The sequence below is a fragment of the Leopardus geoffroyi genome, chromosome A1, assembly GCF_018350155.1.
Source record: "Leopardus geoffroyi isolate Oge1 chromosome A1, O.geoffroyi_Oge1_pat1.0, whole genome shotgun sequence".
In the NCBI taxonomy this organism is placed as follows: domain Eukaryota; kingdom Metazoa; phylum Chordata; class Mammalia; order Carnivora; family Felidae; genus Leopardus; species Leopardus geoffroyi.
In genome coordinates this window covers 29,195,299-29,218,619 of record NC_059326.1, presented here as the reverse complement: position 1 = coordinate 29,218,619, position 23,321 = coordinate 29,195,299, and the positions used below count along the sequence as shown (strand labels likewise).

The window sequence follows — 23,321 nt, the reverse complement described above, 5'->3', positions numbered from 1 at the left end:
ACAAATCAATTCTTGAGATTACAGACATTTTCAGAAGATTCCTGGAGGTAGAAGCCAAATCTAAAGGAACAAATAGAATTGCCACTTTCCCGGAAGAAACCCCATTCTTGCCCATTTTCCATAGGTAGTCAGGGTGACCTTTTAAGTGTGTGTGTGTGTGTGTGTGTGTACTTCTGTGTGTGTATAAGTAGGCTCTATGCTCAACATGGGGTTTGAACTCACAATTCTGAGATCAAGAGTTGCATGCTCTATGGACTGAGCCAGTTAGGCACCCCCAGAGTGACCTTTTAAAAAATAAATCATGGCATGCCACGTTCCTGCTTAAAGATGGCTTCTTGCTGAATTTAGGATTAAACCAAACCAACCCAACCCAAACCAATACAAACCATGCTGCCTGAGCTGGCCGTCCCTGTGCAGCCTGGCTTATATTTTCAACTGAACCATAGGCCACTTTCCCTCTCATATACTACCCTCCAGTCACCATCTTGAACCTGAAATTCTTACCTGTCCCTTTAATGCCTTGACCATGCCCATCTTGTCCCTGTATTAGGGCACTTGCATGTAGTTCCCTTTGGCTAGAATATGCTGGCCCAGCTTTTTTTTTTTTTTTTTTTTTTTTTTTTTGTCCCAGCTTTTTACTTGTTAACTTGCTTCTCATTCTTTAGGTCTGTTCACATGTTATCACTTCTCCTAGAGATCATTCCTGAGTACTTGGTTTAAAGTAGTCCTTGCCTCAAGTCCCACTCCCCTCATACGACCTTGTTTTCTTTCTTTCCTAGGACTTCCTAGTCTGGAACATCTTGTTTATTTATGTGTTTACTGACAGTCTCCTCCCATTAGAAAATGAGGGAGAAAATGCAAACGGCAGAGGGAACAACCGATGAATAAAAGCTCAGGAGAAGCAAAAGGAGATGGGATCAAGAGTTCCAAGGGAAGAATGAAGAACTCTTGCTTCCTCTAAAACAAGAGCAAGGAAAGTAGACAAGAGCAGACACATTAGGGAATCTGAGATGTAATGTATTAGGCAACCTGATGAGTTCTTTTCCCATTAGCCTTTAATTACATGGTTAAACTGGTTGTAGGAATAGCAGCAAATTACTTGATTTTACCTTGTCAGCTGGTTCTGTAAAATATGCTGTGAATACGGGGGTGGAGAGCATCCTTTTCTATATTCTTTTTTTCTTAGGTCTACTGAGCTTAGCAAGAGAATCACTGGCCCATGTCTTATATGTAAAAAGGTCTTCACAGACATTGTTGCTTTTATTGTACTATGTGCATAATTCTAAAGGAGGTACATGCTGCCTGAAGCACCAGGAAGCAACATTTGGGTGGATGCCCGAGATGCCCCCAGTGGGGCTTCAGCATTCTTTCTGAGAGACAATGGACTGAGATTTATAATGCAGGTGTTTTTTTGGTTTGTTTTCTGGGGGCTTAGAAATGATAAAGCATTACATTCACACAACCTTGCTGTGAAAGATTACAGTAATGTTATTATAACCTCATTTTCTGTTGAAAGGGGGAAATGAGATTTGCTCCAGACTAAACAAGAAGTCAGTAATCAAAAATTACAGTCCCTCGGGTGCCTGGATGGCTCAGTCAGTTGAGTGTCAGATTCTTTTTTTTTTTTTTTTTTTTTTTTAATTTTTTTTTTTCAACATTTATTTATTTTTGGGACAGAGAGAGACAGAGCATGAACGGGGGAGGGGCAGAGAGAGAGGGAGACACAGAATCGGAAACAGGCTCCAGGCTCTGAGCCATCAGCCCAGAGCCCGACGCGGGGCTCGAACTCATGGACCGCGAGATCGTGACCTGGCTGAAGTCGGACGCTTAACCGACTGCGCCACCCAGGCGCCCCGAGTGTCAGATTCTTGATTTCGGTTTGGTGGTCCGTGAGTTTGAGCCCCACATCAGGCTCTGCACTGACTGGTGCTTGGAGCCTGCTTTGAATTCTCAGTCTCTCTTTCTGTCTGCCCCTCCCCCGCTCGTTCTCTCTCTCTCTCTCTCTCTCTCTCTCTCAAAAATAAATAAACATTAAAAAAAATTACAGTCACTGGCTAATCCAGGCTTTCTGACTTGTGCACGCGTTACATCCTTCACACACTCCAAGGCTTACGATGACAACTACCAGCAACACTATTGGCATTTTCAAGTCTTTGCCTTCACTCCCATCCTAGTATAGACAACCACACTATGCGTGCATTGCATGTCATGGTGTATGAAAGGCAGATGAGGAAACTATTAAATATGAGTATTAATAACTACCACTTCTCAGTGTTTGGGATTAAAGGTTTCCTTTGCACTGCTGGGAGATGCTGGGGAGGCTGTGGGAAGGGGAGAGGTTGGCAGTGGGTGGGAAGCTGCAGAGAAGCCTAGGGTCTGTCTAGAACACATAGGCCCTTATGGACCTTCCCCCTTTTAATAAGTCCCTTCCCTATTTTATTTTATTTTATTTTATTTTATTTTATTAAAATATGTATATTTTTAAGTAATCGTTACACCCAACATGGGGCTGGAACTCACAACCCTGAGATCAATAGTTGCATATTCTACTGACTGAGCCAGACAAGCCCCCTCCTACCCTATTTTGAAAGAAAGACTCCTGGGGCACCTGGGTGGTTCATTCAGTTAAGTGACAAACTCTTGATTTTGGCTCAGGTCAGGATCTCACAGTTCATGAGATAAGACCCCATGTCGGGCTCTGTGCTGGCCGAGCCTGCTTGGCATTCTTCCTCTCCCTCTCTCTCTGCCCTTCCCCAGCTTCTCTCTCTCAAAATAAAGAAAGAAAAAAAGAAAAGAAAAAAAAAAAAACTTTCAAAAGACTCCTGTGATAACTTCTCCCATCTCCAACCAACTCAGGCTAGAGGGAAAATCAAATAAGCCTCAAGCCAGCTTTGATTACAGCCTGTTAAATGCAAGTATGCATCAGTCACTCTGTAGTCACACAAATATGCACAAGATTCAGAACATGTGTACATAAATTTATGCATCTAATATTTACATATTCCATAATATTAAACCTACATCGTACGCATGGTTATGCTTGTCATCGATGCATATCCGTATCTTTGTAGACTCACACGTTTCTATCACTGTGCTACTGTTTACATATGATAGTGCCCCAGAGTTGAAGATCCTGGGTTTGAATCCTGTTTCTGTCATTATTATATGGCTTGTATGAAGGAGAACCTTCTGACGAGAAGGGTTTTCACTGACAACGTTAGGTGTTCTAAACTGGGGGCAGTAATTGTTTACTGACACTTCAAACATGCTTTCACATTAGTCCATTTCCAGGTCCACCCAATGACTTCACATACGTTGTAAACACGTCTTTGGTCTGCACTGAAAAGAGAAGCCTTCTCTCGAAGTCTAAGTGAAGGGGAAAGGACGGAAAACAAGTTCTTCCTACAAGACTTTCGTCCTACAAGACTTTACTTTGAGCCCAGCACTGTATAAAGTTCCTGAGTGCAGAGAAGTCAAAAAGTGAGTGCGGTATAACAAACATTCTCTTGGGCCACAAGCCTAGCAATCAGAGCACAGTACAATCAGTAACTTACGATTTGTAATGAGTCAGGCTGTACTAGGCCCACAGGAAACTTTCATAGAAGATAAACATCACTTGGGGCGCCTGGGAGGCTCAGTCGGTTAAGCGTCCAAGGTGCCGGTGACAGAGGCAACCTAACACTCCGCACACTACGGTCCCCGCCGCCCGGACGCCCCCGCCGCCTCTGGCCTGCGGAGCGCCCCGCGCAGGCGCACGCCGCCCCGCTCTAGGGGACGGGCCCCAGCTGCCATCTTGCCGCGCGCGGGAGCCACCGCCGCTCACCAGTCCGTAGAGCCGGAGTCGAGGTTGTCCAGCCCAGATCGCGTTCCCTTTCCATTGCCAGCCCTGCCCAACGGCCTGCCCGGCCTGCCCAGCCCCTACTCCAGGCCATGAAGTGACCCATCGCCCGCTGCCCGACTCCGCCCCGGTGCCCACTCCTGCGGAACGGAGCGCCCGGGCACCCGGTCTCCCCGCCGGCCGCGATGCCGAACGTGCAGCTGCCGCCCAAGGAGAGCAACCTTTTCAAGCGCATCTTGGTGAGTGGCCGAGGCCGCGCTTCCGACCCGGCCAGGCGCAGCGATCGGTCCGGAGGCGGCGTCGCCAACGCGAGCTGGGCTCGGCCCCGGCTCCGTTCTTTGTTTACCTCCGAACCTTCTCGACCTGACTCCCCGCCTCGGCCGGCCTCCCCCTGCCCCCGCGCGCTTCGTCTCGCTGCGTCTATCGCTGCACCCCCGCCGCGCTCCGCAGTACCTTTGGGCCGGGACGCGTCGGCCGGGAGTGGCCCCCTTGGCCTCTGCGGCGCTCTGCGGCCAAACTCACGACCTCAGCCCTACCGATCCTTCCGTTTGTTTCTTTTCCCCTTGGCCAGGTGTGTTCGTTCACTGATTCGTGCTTAACCAATTGCACAGTGCACGCTGATACCTGCTAAAGAGGGGGCGATCCTCTGGTGCAGTGGGGCTCCGACTTATACCGGTTACGGGAAAATTAAATCCTAGGAGGCCAAGCCTCCCTTTTAGAAAGAGTTTTTGTTTTGGATGTGCCGTACTTACCCCCTTTGGAAGAGACCAAGTGACTTGAACTGCATTTCAAAGTCAAAAGTCGAACACAGCTCTTTGGTCTCTTTTAACTTATTCAGGCCCTGCATTGGCTAAGTCGCGCCGACTGGCCGATTTCACACTTGAGGGGAGCCTTTACTTTGTTTCCAAGCAGAAATCTGAATAGGACCCGGGAAGAGATGACTGCTGCCCAGACGGGAGAGCTTTCCGTGGGTTCTGTGCCAGTGTCCTTGGTGCTTTCAGTTGTTTCCCAGGGCCATTCTTCCAGGGAGGAGAGGCAACATGCCTTTGCCTTTCTCATTGTGCGCTGGAGACTGTAGATTTTAAACTGATGTTGTAAATAGTGTCTTTTCTAGTGTATCATTTCATCTGAAAATGAGCGTTTAGATTTTAAGAGTGAATTTATTACTTAGAGCTTGTGTTACTTACATGACTTACATGGTAAGTTGTTGCTTACCTCTACTATAAATAAAATCCTACCTTTAGAATAGTTTTAAGCATTATCAAGATAGGTTAGAAGGTAAGAACACATATTAGCTGTTCTGTTTCAAGCCAATAGAAACTTCATGCATGTTAAACTTCTTGTATGTTCATGTATGTTAAAAAGATACATAATAGATGGGATTAATATTTTAAGTCTTAATTTTACATGGTACTTAGTGTTGAGCAAACAATGAGAGACAAGTGTAAAAACAAAAAATTCTAATTAAAGTATTTTGACAGATTGCTTCCTTGGGCCTTGTATATATTTTTTGTTAGTTTAGTTTTCATTTATTTCCATACCCTTATCACAGGATGGATTTGGAGAAGTGAACTTTTTGACCCATTCAGGTTCATCTATAAGTTGTTAATTGGATTGAAGGACATTTGGCATTATACCTAAAAGATGACAACACTTATTTTCACTCTATATGGATATTTTCTAGTTCCAATCGTGTTATCAATAGATTATAAAAAAAACAATTATATGATTTATTATACTCTAGTTACAAAAAAGTTATAGCTGCTGAATTAACTTTATTCCTAAATAAATTGGGAAATGCTAAACATGTTCTTATCTGGGTCTGTAATATTTACTCTAAGGTTACATGAATTTAGGAAGGTGCTGCAAAAGTGAATGATTTTATCATTTCACAGTTGCAATAAATGTGGGTATCATTTTGCTACACCAACTCCATGAACAGTCACAAAATTATTTTTCAAGTTTGGTTGGTGGACCAAAGTGCTTTGCCAGTAAATTTTTAAAAATTAATTATGAATGTACTTGAACACATCTGTACAAATTTACCAGCTAGCTGATTACATGTTCTGCATGGCTTGTACATGCCTGTCTTATTCCCCAAACTGGCTATTGGCGTTATGTGTTGTTGAATTTTGGAGCTACTCCATGCATTCTTTTACGAATGAAACAAACCCAGGAATGGTAAGTGACTAAATGTCTAAGGTTCTCTGTTTGGTTAGTAGCAAAGTTGAAACCAGAATCTATCTTTTGTACTGAGTATATATTCCTTACCAAACTTAAAGCTTTTCTTTAACCTGTGTATTTAGATACTAGAGACAGACTACCTGGTTTTTTGTTTGTTTTTTTAGAGCTTATTTAGAGAGAGAGAGAGAGAACCAGAGGGGGAGAGGTGGGGCGGGCGGGCAGAGGAGCTGAAGCAGGATCTGTGCTCACAAGCAGAGAACCTGATGTGGAGCTCTAACTTATGAACCGGGAGATCATGACCTGAAATAGTAAGTCATCCAAAGTTCGATGCTTAACCTACTGAGCCACCCAGGTGCCCCCAGACTACCTGGTTTGAATTATGGCTCCGACACTTACTAGCTCTGTAAATTCAGTAACCATGTGCCTCACTCTCGCCATCTGAAATGGAGAGATAACCTCATAGGTGTTCCTGGGATTTAAATAAGGATTAAGTGAATGGTACCTGACACTAGTAAATGCTTCCAATAAGTATAACTATTATTATTGTTGTTATTGGTAATACAAGTATTAGTATTTCCAGATCACTTGTTAAGTCAGAAAAAACCCGTAATATTTCTTTTTTTCCTGTTCCCTAGTGGTTCCTTCTGCTTGTGTTTTTCTTGTCATTTGTCACATGAACTCCTAAAGTCAAACTCAGATTATTTTTATTTTATTTTAAATATTTTTGGAATAGGGGATATATTCAGATGGTTCAAAATTCAGATTTGTCTCCCATTTTTGTCTTCCAACTAAGTTTCCTTCCCTAGAGATGATCAAGAAGCCTCAATTTATTATTATTTTTTAAATTTTATTTATTTATTTTGGGAGAGAGAGTTGGGGGGGGCAGGGAGAGAGAGATTGAGAGAGAGAGAGAGAGAGAGAGAGAGAGAGAATCCTAAGCAGTGCAGAACCTGACACAGGGCTCGAATTCACAAACTGCAAGATCATGACCTGAGCTGAAATCAAGAGTTGCAGGGCTTGAACTCACCAACTGTGAGATCTTGACCTGAGTTGAAGTCAAGAGTCAATACTTAACTGACTGAGCCACTCAGGTGCCCCAAGAAGTCTCAATTTAAACATTTTCTGTGAACACTTTTCTAATTCTCTCCACGTCCCACCCCTGCTGCATAGATTAACCACTTCCTCCTTCCTTCCTGGTACTGTTTTGCTTTGAACCTTATAAACTATATGTATGTATTTTATTTTATTTTAAATTTTTAAAACAATGTTTATTTATTTTTGAGAGAGAGAAAGAGAAAGAGAGAGAGAGAGAATGAGTTGGGGAGGGGCAGGGAGGGAGGGGGACAGGGGATCAGAAGCCAGCTCCGTGCTGACAGCAGAGAGCCCTATGTAGGGCTTGAACTCAAGAAACGTGAGATCATGACCTGAGCCAAAGTTGAACACTTAATTGACTGACCCACCCAAGTGCCTCTTACTTATATTTTTTAGTATACTGTATTTATTGAGCAGTTCTAATTTGTGTAGACTCTGAGGATGCAGCGTTTAAAATAGACAAGATCTCTGTTCTCATGGAGGTTATACAGTATGGTGAAGAAGACAGACACTAAATAAGTAATCAAATAACAATTTCAGGGAATGATAGTGCGGTGTAGAAAATGGAGTAACATGATAGAGAGTGTATGTTTTGGGTGGGGGTGGGTGGGAGACTGGCAGTGTTAGAGTGGTCAGGCAGGTGACATGTGAGATTCCACTAGTAAGGAAGCTCTGGGGAAGAACATTTCACGTGTAGAAGGAACACGTGCAGAGGCCCTGAAGTGGGCATAAACTTGGCATGTTGAGTGCTGGAAAGAGCATGCATGGCAGTTTAAATGAGACATGCCTGTCTCATTTGGAAGATGATGAGATGTTCATGTGATCAGTGGCTGTGGTGGACAGTCGCTGGTTACTGAGCCTGGCTGGTGGCACTTAGGTGTTGCTCACACATGTATTAGACTAGTGATGGAAAGATCATGGTCTTTGGAGTCAGACCAGAGTTTGCAAGTACGCTGAGCCACTTATAAACAAATTTTATGAACTCTTACATTTCAGTTTCTATGTCTGTAGGGAGGAGGTAATGACACCTACCTTAAGGAATACCTATGAGATATAATAGGTTTTGTATGGACATACAGTAGTTGCTCGTGTGTGTGTGTGTGTGTGTGTGTGTGTGTGTGTGTGTGTGTATGCATGCCTTGGTTTCATTTTTTTTTAATGTTTTTATTTATTTTTGGGACAGAGAGAGACAGAGCATGAGCAGGGGAGGGGCAGAGAGAGAGGGAGACACAGAATCTGAAGCAGGCTCCAGGCTCTGAGCTGTCAGCACAGAGCCCGATGTGGGGCTCGAACTCACAGACTGTGAGATCATGACCTGAGCTGAAGTCAGACGTTTAACCGACTGAGCCACCCAGGCGCCCCGCCTTGGTTCCATATTTGAAGTGGCACTAATGCAATTTCTGTTTTTTTTCTGTGTTGTTATCACATATTTTTTGCTTTTGGATTTGAATTTTTACAAAATGTAGCAGTGTTGGTTGGCAATTAAATTCCCTATTTTTATTTGTATTTTTTTTAATGTTTATTTTTGAGAGAGAGAGAGAGAGAGAGACAGAGAGAGAGAGAGAGCAAGTGACAGAGGGGGAGAGAGAGAGGGGATAGAAGATCTGAAACAGACTGCACTGACAGCAGAGAGCCCTACACGGGGCTCGAACCCATGCACTGCGAGATCATGACGTGAGCCAAAATCAAGAGTCAGACGCTTAGCCAACTGAGCCACCCAGATGCTCCTAAATTCCCTATTTATTAAGTATTTTTTTTCCCTTTTCTTCTATAAAAGTGAAAATACTCATAGTAGCACAACTTGGCAAGGAGTAGTTTACGAAAATATACTTCATGCTATAAGTGATTTAAATTGGTATAAAACCTTCCCATTGTATATATTTTAAACCTACTTTTGGATCTTAAATTTAGAATTTATATAATGCAAAGAACAGTTGCTCTCTGTTCATTTTATTAATTAATTCTTGTTCATATTTCTTTACAGAAATGTTACGAACAGAAGCAGTACAAAAATGGCCTCAAGTTTTGCAAGATGATTCTTTCAAATCCAAAATTTGCTGAACATGGAGGTATTGCCTCATCTGTGAGAGACTGCTTTGGGGAACTGTAATTCCAAAATCAGACAGATAGGATTCCTAACAGTGAAAGAAGAATACTTCCAGATTCCATGCCTTGTAGCTCTCTATTAGAGTATATAAACATTTTTGGTTATGTGTCTTATCGATCTTATTCTAGGTCACTTTCCTTTTATTATGCTTAGGTGTATGCACAGTCTTTACTTTCAGATAAGTGACTGGTTGATCTGTTGGGGAATAATTGGAGTATATAACAGTACTTTTATAGATGTCATTTCATCTATTACTTTGAATAGGACTTAAATTTATACTTTGATTTCTTGTCTGAAATGAGGATCATATCTGCAATACAGAAGTAGTATAAAAATAGTCAGATGTAATTTATTCTTTGGTAGATGTCTTTTTTATATATATGCTGACCTTTCTATATAAATACTTAAATTAGATACTATTGATTTACCATTAAATTGTTTATCTTGAGTTGTTAGCAGGGTGTTAATAGGTCTGTATTTGCTTGTCTCATCCTTTTCACTGGTGACCAGTGTTTATTTAAAGGATGGATCAGGTTAGACATGCAAGTTACGGTCCTACAGCAGAGCACAGCTAATTGGGGTCTTTGAATATTAGACGAGGGTAACTCTTGAGACCATCTTCTTGAGAAAATAGGCTAACTCTGCTCAGTTTTCGAATAACATTGAAAACATTCTTTGAAGGAAATGGAAAGAAGTCTTCATTTCATAGAATTTTAAAAATGTAAAGCTTGTTTTCAAGTTTTTTTCTCCATGGAACCCTTATCCAAAGTGCAGCAGGTGGAAAAAACAGATAAATGTGTGTAAAATGACAGATAAATGAAGATGTTTGTAGGGGTCTGACTGCTGAATCACTGTGTTCTGAAAACCAGAGTCCACAGAGATCATTTGAAAACCATTGTTCTTGTCTAATTCCCTGCTTGTGGATTTATTCAGAGAATCATTTCATTATAAGCCATCTTTCATTAGCTGCCTTAAATATATTCTTGGGTTGCTACTCCTTCACCAGTCTTATACTCTTGAAATGCAAACTGATATTCCAACTAGAATTAGTTGGAATAAACTTGTGGCCAAAAATAAAGTGTGTTCCAATACTGAATAGGCTTATTTTTACATTGCATACATCTCTTTGCTAAGGAAGATTGTTTTTGTGGGGTGTAAATCAGATGGTGGATAGAAGTGCTCTTGGATGAAAGCTGTGGAGCCACTGTAGTAGAGTTAACTCAACAGGACTCGGTGCCTACTGTGTTACCTTTTCTCAGCAGAATAATCTCAATCCCCTTTGTACAGTCTTCTAAAAGGCAGAAAGCATTGTAGGAGTCCTAGCCTAAGGGATTTCAGTCCCTAGTCCTCAGTCGTAGCCTAAGGGATTTCAGAAAAGGATTCAGGCTAAGCTTCAGTAAATACTTAAATGTAGTTTTACTTTTTGTATTGGAGAGAAGTTTCTATTTATGTATTTATTTATTTATTTATTCAGTATATGAAATTTATTGTCAAATTGGTTTCCATACAACACCCAGTGCTCATCCCAAAAGGTGCCCTCTTCAGTGCCCATCACCCACCCCCCATCAACCCTCAGTTTGTTCTCAGTTTTTAAGAGTCTCTTATGCTTTGGCTCTCTGGAGAGAAGTTTCTAACTATGTGATTAAAAAGACAAATAATGTAAGCATTGGCAGATATCATATTAAAATAGTACTAAGAGCTAAACAAAATAAAATAGTGCTAAGAGAATATGAATTCTTTGTGCGTAAATAGAGGTTAAAAATATTTTTCAGAGACTTTGGCTATGAAGGGATTAACATTGAACTGCTTAGGAAAAAAAGAAGAAGCGTATGAATTTGTTCGTAAAGGACTTCGTAATGATGTCAAGAGCCATGTCTGTATCCTTTTGCAATAATTGAACTTTATTATTTCATTTACTTTCCATTTAGTGGGGTTTTCTAATTCAGAAAAAACAGACCTTTACTATGGAAAGTTTTGCATAGAAGAAAGAATTCAATGAACTCTGTACCGTTACTCAGCTTCAATAATCATCAACATTTTGTAATATTAGTTTCTTCTAGTCCCCATCCCTTGTTTATTACAGTTGGTTGAAAGAGAATCCCTGTACAGTATGTATTCACTTCAGTTGTGCTTAGTGTGAGAGAAAAGGAACTGATACATGACTTGAAACCCATTTTTGTCTTACATATCCATAAACCTGTCATTCCAACTGACTTGTATAGTAAAATTTGTGTTCTTTAAACTTTGTTTTAGACATTTCGGAAGAAAAACTCAGAAACACCCTGTTTTAAAACAGAGTTTATTTAGTATTGAGTATGACATTGGTTCTTCAGTTTGGTTTCTGTTGCACAGGGACAAAGCTGGTAACTTCACTGGATGCTTACTGTATTTTTCATTGGCTGATATCTCAGTATGTGAACAGACAAAAGTACTTTTTTTTTTTTAAAGCTTTTTTATTTTTATTTTTTTAACGTTTATTTATTTTTGAGACAGAGAGAGAGCATGAATGGGGGCGGGCAGAGAGAGAGGGAGACACAGAATGGGAAGCAGTCTCCAGGCTCTGAGCCATCAGCCCAGAGCCCGACGCGGGGCTCGAACTCACGGACCGCGAGATCATGACCTGAGCCGAAGTCGGACGCTTAACCGACTGAGCCACCCAGGCGTCCCCGAAAGTACTTTTTAAGGATGGGTCATCGAAACTGACTTTCATTTTTGTTTGGCTAATCTGTGTGCTTATTCACAATCTTTTCACATGTTGCCCTTGGATCTTAATATTCATCTAGGTATTGGCCAGTATTGAACATCAGTAGTCTAAGTAGTGTTTTCATGTATTTAGCTTAGGGTTCTCTCAAAATACTAAATACTTATTTCTTTATCTCAGTGCCGACCCCAGAATGAAGAGAAAGGGCATGTAAGTATGATAGTTTTTTTTGGCTCTAAGATATGCTCAGACTTTAATTTATAGTAAATGAAATTTTGTGGTTGTTAGTGTCACTGTTGAATTAACTGATGGTTACGTGTTGAGAATTGATTGACTATAAACTAGATTTAAAAGATAGTTGGCAGCTTTTGTGTGTATAGTAATGAAGCATCAGTAAGTATTGAGGTGCTGGGGTGAGGAACTAAGGGGGTAAGAGGTAGGAAACGTGAGGAATTTTTACCAAGAATTTTCTAAGGTTACATAAATACAATGGAGAATTCCAAACACGTATAAGTGGAGAGCATAGACTAATGAACCCCCATCACCCAACTTTAATAATTTAACAGTTGTCAGTCAGGACTAATCTGGTTTGATCTCTTACCACCTGCTCCCTGTCCCCCTCCCTCTGACCCCAGATTATTCTGAAGTAAAATCCAAGACAACTTACCACTTCATTAAGGTAAGCTTTATATTAGATATGTAGCATAGCATATTTTAGTGTCTGTGAATGTCTCTATTTCCTTAACTTAGTAGGTTGGCATGTTTACGGACTCTTGCAACGTTCTGATAAGAAGTATGATGAAGCTATTAAGTGCTATCGAAATGCCCTCAAATTAGATAAAGATAATCTACAAATTTTGAGAGATCTCTCTCTGTTGCAGATTCAAATGAGAGACCTTGAAGGTTATCGAGTAAGTACTTTAGTCTTAAGTGTACATGTTCTTACAACAGACATAATTTGAAAACATTTGGGTTCAGAATGAGATGAGCATAGGCCAAGACTATGTAGATTTGATTGTTCATTATCATCTATAACAGAAGGGGAAAGTCACCTGAGACATTCTTCCCCAGTTAATAGTTGTGGAACTACATAGTTAATCATGAAAAGAGGGTAACTGTTTATTCATTTAATGCTTTTTAAAAAACTAGACTACCTCCTATGTGCAAGGACTACCTCCTATTTACAGCTTTGGTAAACAAAGCTTTTATAATTGAAAGCTTAGTGTAGGGATTAATTAGCTTTCTCTGTTATGGGTTAGTAAATATAAAATGATGTGGCAGGATTGCTATAAAGCAGTCTTTCTCTGGTCCAGACCTCTTCATACTGGCACCTTCCAATCTGCTGGGTATCTCCATGTGCTTACTCCATTGAGTACCCTGACTTCAGTATGTCCACAATGGAATTCTCTCCCTTATATGAAGGAGACCACCAACTCTTAACAGTTCTCTTTAAATAAATTAAGTTCTTTCATTTACTTTTTACTTTTGTCTTCTACTACCATACAAATCCTTATACCCTGTGCCTAGATTTTTGCAGGTTTTGAGCATTCTGCTGAGCTTAATAAAGGTATCATTCTTCCAGATCATGATTTTTTCGTTTAGTCTAGGTGCGGTGGGAGTTAAAATTAGTTATCCATAGGAATGAGGCAAGGAAATTAAGAATATTGGCAAACCGTGCTTGCTAAAAGGGGTAGTGAAGATACAAGAGCAGTGGTTAGAAGTGAAGGACCTAAGGAACCAGAGGTACTGGTGGTTTCCCAGAAAAAGGGTAGGAATGTCACTGAATAAGAGTGTTGGCCAGAGAGTGAGATATCTGAATTTATGATTTCTGGGTGGTAGTAAGGTCTAGGGTGTGGTTCCAGTAAAGTTTCATGGGTCCCTGAAGTGGGGTAAAGGAGATCATTAAAGATGAGGAAATCTCGATTCTAAGACAATAGGTTGTTTTGGATGGGTGATCCACAGTGTTGCATTTGCAGCAGGATAGTGGCAGGATTTGGCAGAGAGAAGAAAACTGACCCAGACTTTAATGAAGAAAGGAAGTGACAGAAACAGTGGTGAAAAGGAGAGATGGGAGTAACACAGCTTAATTTCATGTGCCTAAAATAAACCAGGCACACAAGGGGAGAGGAGTGATACTGACTAAGTCGTTTGCTCAAAGATCTTTTTCTTGAAAAGACTGATCATGTTCTCCTTGTGACATATAGTGTGGATGGACTCACTTGGCACCTATTCCAACAATAGAAGCTAAAAACACTACATTTTCAGAACTTCATTGCAGCTAGTGTTCTTCGTGAGACCCTGTTTCCCCATGCAGTTGTACGCACCTAAAACTCAGAGTCAGTACGAGCTGTGAAGGGTTGGGGGCTGTGTCGGAAGGTTGTATTTTGTGCTAGTGAAGATATCTGGATTCTTTGGGGTAGCCCTGGTGGAATTTCTGGGGTTTTCTCTCTAATGTCTTACATTATTATTGCACTGTCTTCGAGTGGCAGCAGTGTTCTGTTAGAAAATTCCAGGCTGATGTTTGAGTGTTTGCTCAGGCTTTGTCCGCCCTGCTTCTGGAGCTTCTTGTAACAATGTGAATACATTATAATTTCACACAGTGATTTTATAAACAGCAGAATTTAGTTTAATAAAAAGGTATCTTAGTCTCTCTTCAAAGATGTTTAGTTACCAAAAGAAATATGCATTATATAAAAGTAATTTTATAAGGCAACCCAAAAGCATGGGCCCCAAGAATAGCTTTTTAGTAAAAGCTTTACAGTGAGCATTAACAGAGTATTCTAGAACTTAAGTAATTTAGATAAGAACATAAAAACTATTTCTATTTTATTCAGGAACTGATGTTTATTCCTTGAATTCATTAGAAAGGAATTAAAGGCATTAAATGTTTTCTTACAGCTCTGTGTTGAAATACAAATATTTTAGACACAGTTAAAGTGAAAAGAGAAAAAGACAATTTTTAATTATTTTTTTATTTTTTAGGAGACAAGGTATCAGCTTCTTCAGTTGCGCCCAACGCAGCGTGCTTCCTGGATTGGATATGCTATTGCATACCATTTGCTGAAAGATTATGATATGGCACTAAAACTATTGGAAGAGTTTAGACAAACTCAGCAAGTAAGAACTTCATTCTTACATTTTCTCCTACCCACACAAACTAAAATAGTTGACTTCTATATTGCCCCGATTCTCAGTTATGCATTAAAGTCTTTGGGACCCATGGGAAAACTTAAAAAATTTTTGAAATAATTGGAAAAAATTAAAATACAGAATTCTTTTTTTTTTTTATGCTTATTTATTTTTGAGAGCGAGAGAGAGATAGAGTGTGAGCAGGCAAAGGGCAGAGAGAGAGGGAGACACAGAATCTGAAGCAGGCTCCAGGCTCTGAGCTCAGCATAGAGCCCAATGCGCGGCTTAAACTCCCAGGCTGTGAGATCATGACCCAAGCCAAAGTTGGACATTTAACTGACTGAGCAACCCAGGTGCTCCTAAAACACTGAATTCTTGATAGAGAATAAATACTATGAAAAATTTTGTACTCTATTATTTTGATGATATTCAAATGACTAAAGAAAAGAATACATAAAAATGAAAATAGTTTTGTGATTACAGAATTATTCCTCATACATATAGCTTTATGTTTTATGTAAATATGTTAATACATTTTAATACATATGCAAAGTAGAAAAATGCAAAAAATATATACTATGCATCATTAGATAAATAGATGCTAACATTTTGCCACACTTTCTCCAGATTTTATTATTTTTTATTTTTTTATTTTTTTTTTAATTTTTTTTTTTCAACGTTTATTTATTTTTGGGACAGAGAGAGACAGAGCATGAACGGGGGAGGGGCAGAGAGAGAGGGAGACACAGAATCGGAAACAGGCTCCAGGCTCTGAGCCATCAGCCCAGAGCCCGACGCGGGGCTCGAACTCACGGACCGCGAGATCGTGACCTGGCTGAAGTCGGACGCTTAACCGACTGCGCCACCCAGGCGCCCCGCAGATTTTATTATTTTTTAAAGAAATATTTGGGGCGCCTGGGTGGCTCAGATGGTTGAGTGCTCAACTCTTGATTTCGTCTCAGGTCATGATCCCAGGGTCATGGGACTGAGCTCCGCATTGGGCTCTGCACTGAGTGTGGAGCCTGCTTAAGATTCTTTCTCTCTTGGGGTGCCTTGGTGACGCAGTCAGCTAAGTGTCCGACTCTTGGTTTCTGCCCAGGTTGTGATCTCACAGTTTTGTGAGTTTGAGGCCCACATCAGGCTCTGTGTTGTGGCAGGGCGGAGCCTGCTTGAGATTCTCTCTCTCTTCCCTTGCTCTCTGATCCTCCCCCACTTGGGATATCTCTGTCTCTCTCAAAATAAATAAACTTTAAGAAAAAAAGATTCTCTCCCTCTGCCTCCCTCCCCTGCTTGCATGTGCATACTCTTTCTCACTCTCTCTAAAAAAACCTTAAAAATTTAAAAATTTATAAAGAAAGAAATACTAGAGAAGTAGTTACAAAGTTCTCCCACATCCCTAGAGGTAGTTGCTATTCTGAAATTGTTATCGATCATTCCTAGTCACGTTTAGGTTATATATAAGCCCATAAAAATTACAAACTGTTACTTTGTGTATTTAAAAGTTGACAGAACAATATGCAGTGTTTTCGCATCTTAAGACATATCTGTGTTGATACATGTAGGGCTAGTTTATCCATTTAAAAAAAAAAATATTTATTTTTGAGAGAGAGAGAGGGAGGGAGGGTGGGGGGTGGCAGAGAGAGAGGGAGACAGGATCCAAAGCAGGCTCTGTGCTGACAGTGGAGAGCCCAACGTGGGGGCTCAAACTCACAAGCCATGAGATCATGACCTGAGCCAAAACCAAGAGTTGGATGCTTAACCCCCTGAGCCACCCAGGTGCCCAAGTTTATCTGTTTTTAACTGCTATTTGGTATTTCATTATATAAATAAGCCATAGTTTATCAATTCCACTTTTTCCTTATGCCAATACCACACTATCTTGATTACTGTTGCTTTACAGTATATTTGAAATTTGAAATGCATGTCCTCCCACTTTGTTCAAGATTCTTTTGGCTATACAGGGTTTCTTTTATTTCCATTTGAGTTTTAGGATTAGCATGTCAATTTCTGCAGAAAAGCTTGCTGAGAGTTTTATATGGATTGCATTGAATTTGTAGACCAATTTGGAGAAAATTGCCATCAAAACAGTATTGAGTATCCTGACCCATGCACAGGGTTTAGATTCTTAATTCCTCTCAGCATGTTATCTTCAGTGTATTGGTCTTGTTTCCTAAATTTATTCCTAAATATTTTGTTCTTTTAGATGTTATCATAAATGAAATTATTTGAGTTGTTGGTTTCTAGTATATGGAAGTATAATTGATTTTTGCATTTTGATCATGTATTCTGTCACCCTACTAAACTTTTTTATTCTAGTAGTTTTTGTTAAATTCTTTAGGATTTTAACCATTTTCATATTCTGTGGGTATAGGATTTGCTGACCTGAATCTTGACTTTGCCATAGGCAGAAGTGCCACCTTTTTGTTTGTTTTAAAGAATGTATTGGGGCACCTGGGTGGCTCAGTCGGTTAAGCGTCCAACCTTGATTTCAGCTCAGGTCATGATCTCATGGCTCGTGAGTTTGAGCCCCACATCGAGCTCTGTGCTGACAGTGCAGATCCTGCTTGGGATTCTCTCTCATTCTCTCTCTCTCCCTTTATGTCTGCCCCTCCTGCTTTCTCTGTCTCTCTCTCAAAAATAAATAAAATAAACTTAAAAAGAATATTAATTTTCTTCACTATTAATCACTCTTCTATTTGTAATTGCTTCTCAGTTGCTTTTTTAAATCTATGTGAGTGACTCTTCTGAGGAAGCGATTAAAGGTGTAAAACTGTTTTATATAATTATATAAATAATTTTTGTTAATTTTTTTCAGGTTCCTCCCAACAAAATAGACTATGAATATAGTGAACTGATACTATACCAGAATCAAGTGATGAGAGAGGCAGACCTATTTCAGGAATCTTTGGAACATATAGAAACATATGAGAAACAGATATGTGATAAACTTTTGGTGGAAGAAATTAAAGGTAAGTTGACCTGCTTTTTCTTTATCAGTGGCCTCAATTAAAGAAAAGAATAAAAGCTACATATTTACTCTGCCCTAGTACTTAAATAAGACTTCGTATGTAATAAAAAACATTATTATTAATCTAATGTCTATTAAGTTAATTCTCAGAACAATACCATGATATGGTTCTTATATTCATTTTAGAGAGGAGGGGCTGAGGAATCAGACTGGTTAAGTGCTTTGCCCAAAGTCATACAGCTAAGTAAGCTGGGTAATGCTGGATTTGAGTCTAGGGATTTTGGCTCCAGATTCCATTTTCGTAGGCAGTGTCTTATACTCCCTTCATACTTCTCACCCCCAAATATATATCCATGAAATGATGACACTGGGGTCATTATGAAAGTAAGATTGCTTTATTTTCAATATGGGCTAATTATGAAGGCAGGATCCTGATAATAAATAGTTTGTTTAAAATGTTCATCAACAAAGGGTCAAGTACATTTGTTTAAAACAAAGTTTGCTCATCAGTTAACATTCTCTGAGCAGTACATAATAAAATGTCCAACTAAAGCAATAATTAGCTTAAAACTAAAGTTTCATATAGTTGCAGGACTTCTAAACTTCATAAAAATAATAGCTAACATTTATTTACTTTTCCTGTGTCTCAGAGTATGGTAGTTGCTTAAACTTCTTTATTTCATTTAATTTTTTAGCACTTCTAACATGGGTAGATTATCCCCATTTTATAGTTGAGGAGACTAAAGTTTAGAGAGGTTAAAGACTTGCCCAAAGTCACCCAGCCTTTTAGGTGGTAGAGTTAATTTGTAAATACATCTTCCTGGGCTTCAGAGCCCTTATTTTATTTTATTTTAATTTATTATTATTATGATCATGATTATGATTTATTCATTTTTATTTTATTGTATATTATATTTATTTTATTTTTATTTATTATTATTATTTATTTATTTATTTAGCTTATTTTATTTATTTATTTTTTAAAGTAAACTCTATACCCAACATGGGGCTTGAACTCAGGACCCCAAGATCAAGAGTCGTATGCTCTACCAACTGAGCCAGCTGGGTGCCCCTGCTTTTTTTTTTTTTTTTATTTTTTATTGTTGTTTGTTTTAAATTTAAAGTCTTCATTTTTATAGAGCAATTTTACGTTCACTGCAAAATTGAGTGGAAGGTACAGAGATTTCACATATACTCTCTGTCCTCACACATGCACAGCCTCCCCTACCATTATCAACATCCCCCAGCAGAATGGTATATTTGTTGCAATTAGTGAACCTACACTGAATGTAACTATCACCCAAAGTCTACAGTTTACATTAAAGTTCACTCTTGGTATTATATACTGTCTAGGTTTTGACATATATCCACCACCGTAGTGTCATGTAGAGTAGTTTCATTGCTCTACAAACCCTCTGTGCTCTGCCTGTTTGTTTGTCCTTGCCGCCAGCTCCTGACCACCACTGATCCTTTTACTATCTCCATAGGTGCGCCTTTTCCAGAATGTTATATAGTTGGAATCATGTAGTATGTAGCTTTTTTAGATTAGCTTTTTTCACATAGTAATTTAAGATTCCTTCATTTCTTTTCATGAGTCCTTGCTTTTTTTTTTATTTTTATTTTTTTTTATTTAAAAAAAAATTTTTTTTTTCAATGTTTATTTATTTTTGGGACAGAGAGAGACAGAGCATGAACGGGGGAGGGGCAGAGACACAGAATCAGAAACAGGCTCCAGGCTCTGAGCCATCAGCCCAGAGCCCGACGCGGGGCTTGAACTCACGGACCGCGAGATCGTGACCTGGCTGAAGTCGGACGCTTAACCGACTGCGCCACCCAGGCGCCCCCATGAGTCCTTGCTTTTAACTGCTATTCTCAACTCTTCTAGTTAATGTATAGCAACTTACTGATTTAATTTTTGTGAATAATACTAATGACAACACTATTTTTCTATTTATTATTTATTTATTTATTTATTTATTTATTTATTTATTTATATTTTTCCAAGTTTTTATTTAAAAAATTCCAGTTATACATACAGTTAACATACAGTGTAATAATTAGTTTCGCGTGTGGAGTTTACGTGTGTGTTACACACAACACCCGATGCTCATCACAACACGTGCCCTCCTTAGTACCCATCACTCATCTAGCACATTCCACATGCCTACCTCCCTCCGTCAGTCCTCGGTTTGGTATCTATGGTTAAGAGTCTGCTTTATGGTTTGCCTATTTTTCCCCCACTGTGTTCATCTGTTTTGTTTCTTAAATTCCACATAAGAGTGAAATCATATGGTATTTGCCTTTCTCTGATTTATTTTGCTTAGCATAATGATCTCTAGCTCCATCCATGTCGTTGCAAATGGCAAGATTTCTTTTTTTTATGGCTGAGTAATAATATATACCACATCTTTATCCATTCATCAGTCGATGGACGTTTGGGCTCTTTTCATTATTTGGCTATTGAACAACAGTATTTTTCAAACAGTGGTAAAATGGCGATAAATTATTTAATGTTCTGGTTTCTTCTATCACTTATAATTGATGGGAGCAAAGAAAATGGCAATTATTTTTATATTCTGATGTATTATTGCTATTTCTTGATTAACTCTTAACTCGGGTTGCTTTCTCTCTCTCTTGTAACAGCAGTCCAGAATGCAGTGATTAAAAAGTAGATAAGATATAGTGAGATCAGTTCTAGTTCAAACAGTGTGCAAGTTGCAGTGTTGCCACATTCATCCATATGTTGCTAGTGAGGGGAATTTGGGGGCCATCATCTTGAATATAAAGCCAGTACTTTATACTGCTTATAGAGACAAGTTAGAGTATTATTTTTTCGGTGAACTTCGCAGGGCCCAGAGAGACCTTTGACATTTACACATTGATGTCTTTTGTAGTCCTTAGCATATTAAGATCCTTTAATAGGGGCGCCTGGGTGGCGCAGTCGGTTAAGCGTCTGACTTCAGCCAGGTCACGATCTCGCGGTCCGTGAGTTCGAGCCCGGCGTCAGGCTCTGGGCTGATGGCTCAGAGCCTGGAGCCTGTTTCCGATTCTGTGTTTCCCTCTCTCTCTGCCCCTCCCCCATTCATGCTCTGTCTCTCTCTGTCCCAAAAATAAATAAACGTTGGAAAAAAAAAAAAATTAAAAAAAAAAAAAGATCCTTTAATAAACAAAAAATGTTAGAAATCTTCACTTACTTTATGAATATGCAAATGTATTTTTTGTTCTGTGTAGTCCTCTAGTAATAATCTTTGCCTGTGATGGTAGCAGAAAACAAAGGTTTTTGGAATTGAAATCTGTGTTGTTGTCTATTTACCTAGGGTAAGCCAGGTAAAAACTGGACTAGCCAGAAATTAATTGTGGAGGAATGTGGCATGTTTATACTTTTAAGTAGCAAATACTTGGTGCATTCGTTTTGTGCCAAGCATTGTGCTAACTAACCAGTTTAAATTAATATATCACAAAAGCAGACAGAGGTAGTCAATATTTTATAGGTTAAGGGGACATTGGAAGCTTGTAACATGCTTAGGGTCACAGAGTTAGAAAATGGTAAAGCTGGAAATTATATCGAATTAGTCTTCTTCTAGAGCTTGAGTAATACATAAAAATAGTAAAATAATAGCATGTAATAACCACTTTAATATATTGTCCCCTCCCAGATGATGAAAGCTGAAATAATATGTCTGAAGACATTTCAAAGGTTTCTTCCTTTGAAATAGATTGTTTGGGGAAGGGGAAATAGCAATAGGAAGTTGAGGTATACTCTTTTTTGAGAATCTCTCTTTTACCTTGGATTACGTGCACTTTGTATTCTACCTGAGAAGTTTAGATACTCATTTTCCAAACCTACTTCCAATTTCTGTGGCTTGGTAAAAGGATTTGGACCTTAGGGGTGATCCACGTGTGAATCTGGTTTATGTGGTTTCTAGCTGTGAAGTGGTACTTAGTGTTTTTGCTTCACTGAGTTAAACTTTGGCAATTTTAGTGATGTAGAAAGGAATCTAAGAGAATTGAAAGGAAAAATTTTAATATAGGAATTGATCAGGAAAAGTACATTCAAATCTAGCAGTAGGAATGTAGGGATATTTCATTCGAATTACTTACCAATCTGTGTTGGGAGTCTTTAATTGTTGTTAAGGGTATATAAAAACGTGTATAATACAAATATTTTTACCAAGAACTTAATATACTATATGTATATTTGGAGTGTGGGAGGGAGCCAAAATGTTAGCTTATAATATTATAATTATAATATTATATATAATATATATAATATATGTAATTAATAATTATATTAATATTTATTATGCTATTTATAATATTATAATTATAATATTAGAATGTTAGTATATAATAGAATGTGTAAATGAAGGTTCACTTCTGAAGTGAATATTAATTATATATAATTATATTAATATTTATTATGCTATTTATAATATTATAATTATAATATTAGAATGTTAGTATATAATAGAATGTGTAAATGAAGATTCACTCCTGAAGTGAATATTAATTATATATAAGTAATTATATTAATATTTATTATAATATTTATAATATTATAATTATAATATTAGAATGTTAGTATATAATAGAATGTGTAAATGAAGGTTCACTTCTGAAGACAAGCTGTGAATTAATCTGTGTTTAGTGGTATAAACTGCAACATGTCCCAAAAGGAAGCACATACAGTTTTTTCATAAATATCTAGTATGTTAATACTGCTTAGTGAAATCTATGAGATCAAAAAGTTATTTAATGTTTGAGTAAAATGAATGTGAATTTAAACTTAATTTTAGGGGAAATGCTGTTGAAATTGGGAAGATTAAAAGAAGCCAGTGAAGTATTCAAAAACTTGATTGATCGGAATGCAGAAAATTGGTGTTATTATGAAGGCTTGGAAAAAGCTCTGCAACTTAGTATGTAATTATTTTTCTCCTCTACCTAATCTTCACTAGTGCTTGAAGTGAATGCAAAGTTGTAATAATATTTGAGGACAGATATTTTTAGCATTAGCATTTATTTTTCCATTTAGGAGAATTACTGGTTAAACATGGCAGTGAAGATGAGTTCAGATATTTATTTATACTTTAGTGATAAATGCTCACAGATAATTTTAAGTTCCTTGACCCATTAAAATGTTACCAATTTAGGCTAACTAGAGAGCTGGGGAGGAAAGTGAGCCATTCCATTTCTGGGAAACGTAGTTATTTAGTATTTTTTAAAGAATTAGAGGTTTGTTACCCTCAGCCTTTAAACATAAGAATTAGGCCAAAGCAGTTTTGCTGAGGATATGTATTGTATA

At 38.6% G+C, this 23,321-nt stretch overlaps 2 protein-coding genes across 21 annotated transcripts in view; one reads left to right on the top strand and one right to left on the bottom strand.

Moving 5' to 3' along the window:
- Window positions 1–4,189, bottom strand: part of MTRF1 (mitochondrial translation release factor 1) — a 71,454-nt gene extending 67,265 nt beyond the window's left edge. For 3 of the 4 annotated variants that reach the window (XM_045478033.1, XM_045478024.1, XM_045478041.1), the window contains exon 1: window positions 3,555–3,668. The gene's annotated coding sequence lies outside the window, so the exon portion shown is untranslated. Of the gene's footprint in view, window positions 1–3,554; window positions 3,669–4,059 lie in introns of those variants that run through there. The other variant, XM_045478034.1, reaches the window with a different exon arrangement.
- NAA16 (N-alpha-acetyltransferase 16, NatA auxiliary subunit) overlaps window positions 3,800–23,321 on the top strand; it is a 66,036-nt gene continuing 46,514 nt past the window's right edge. For 7 of the 17 annotated variants that reach the window (XM_045477904.1, XM_045477915.1, XM_045477876.1 and 4 more), the window contains exons 1-7: window positions 3,800–4,077; window positions 9,099–9,183; window positions 10,994–11,098; window positions 12,676–12,833; window positions 14,905–15,039; window positions 17,867–18,020; window positions 22,816–22,935. In XM_045477904.1, coding sequence (XP_045333860.1) covers window positions 4,024–4,077; window positions 9,099–9,183; window positions 10,994–11,098; window positions 12,676–12,833; window positions 14,905–15,039; window positions 17,867–18,020; window positions 22,816–22,935 — 811 coding nt within the window. In that variant the 5' untranslated portion in view covers window positions 3,800–4,023. Of the gene's footprint in view, window positions 4,078–9,098; window positions 9,184–10,991; window positions 11,099–12,102; window positions 12,133–12,158; window positions 12,602–12,675; window positions 12,834–14,904; window positions 15,040–17,866; window positions 18,021–22,815; window positions 22,936–23,321 lie in introns of those variants that run through there. The other 10 variants (XM_045477932.1, XM_045477891.1, XM_045477953.1 and 7 more) reach the window with 9 other exon arrangements.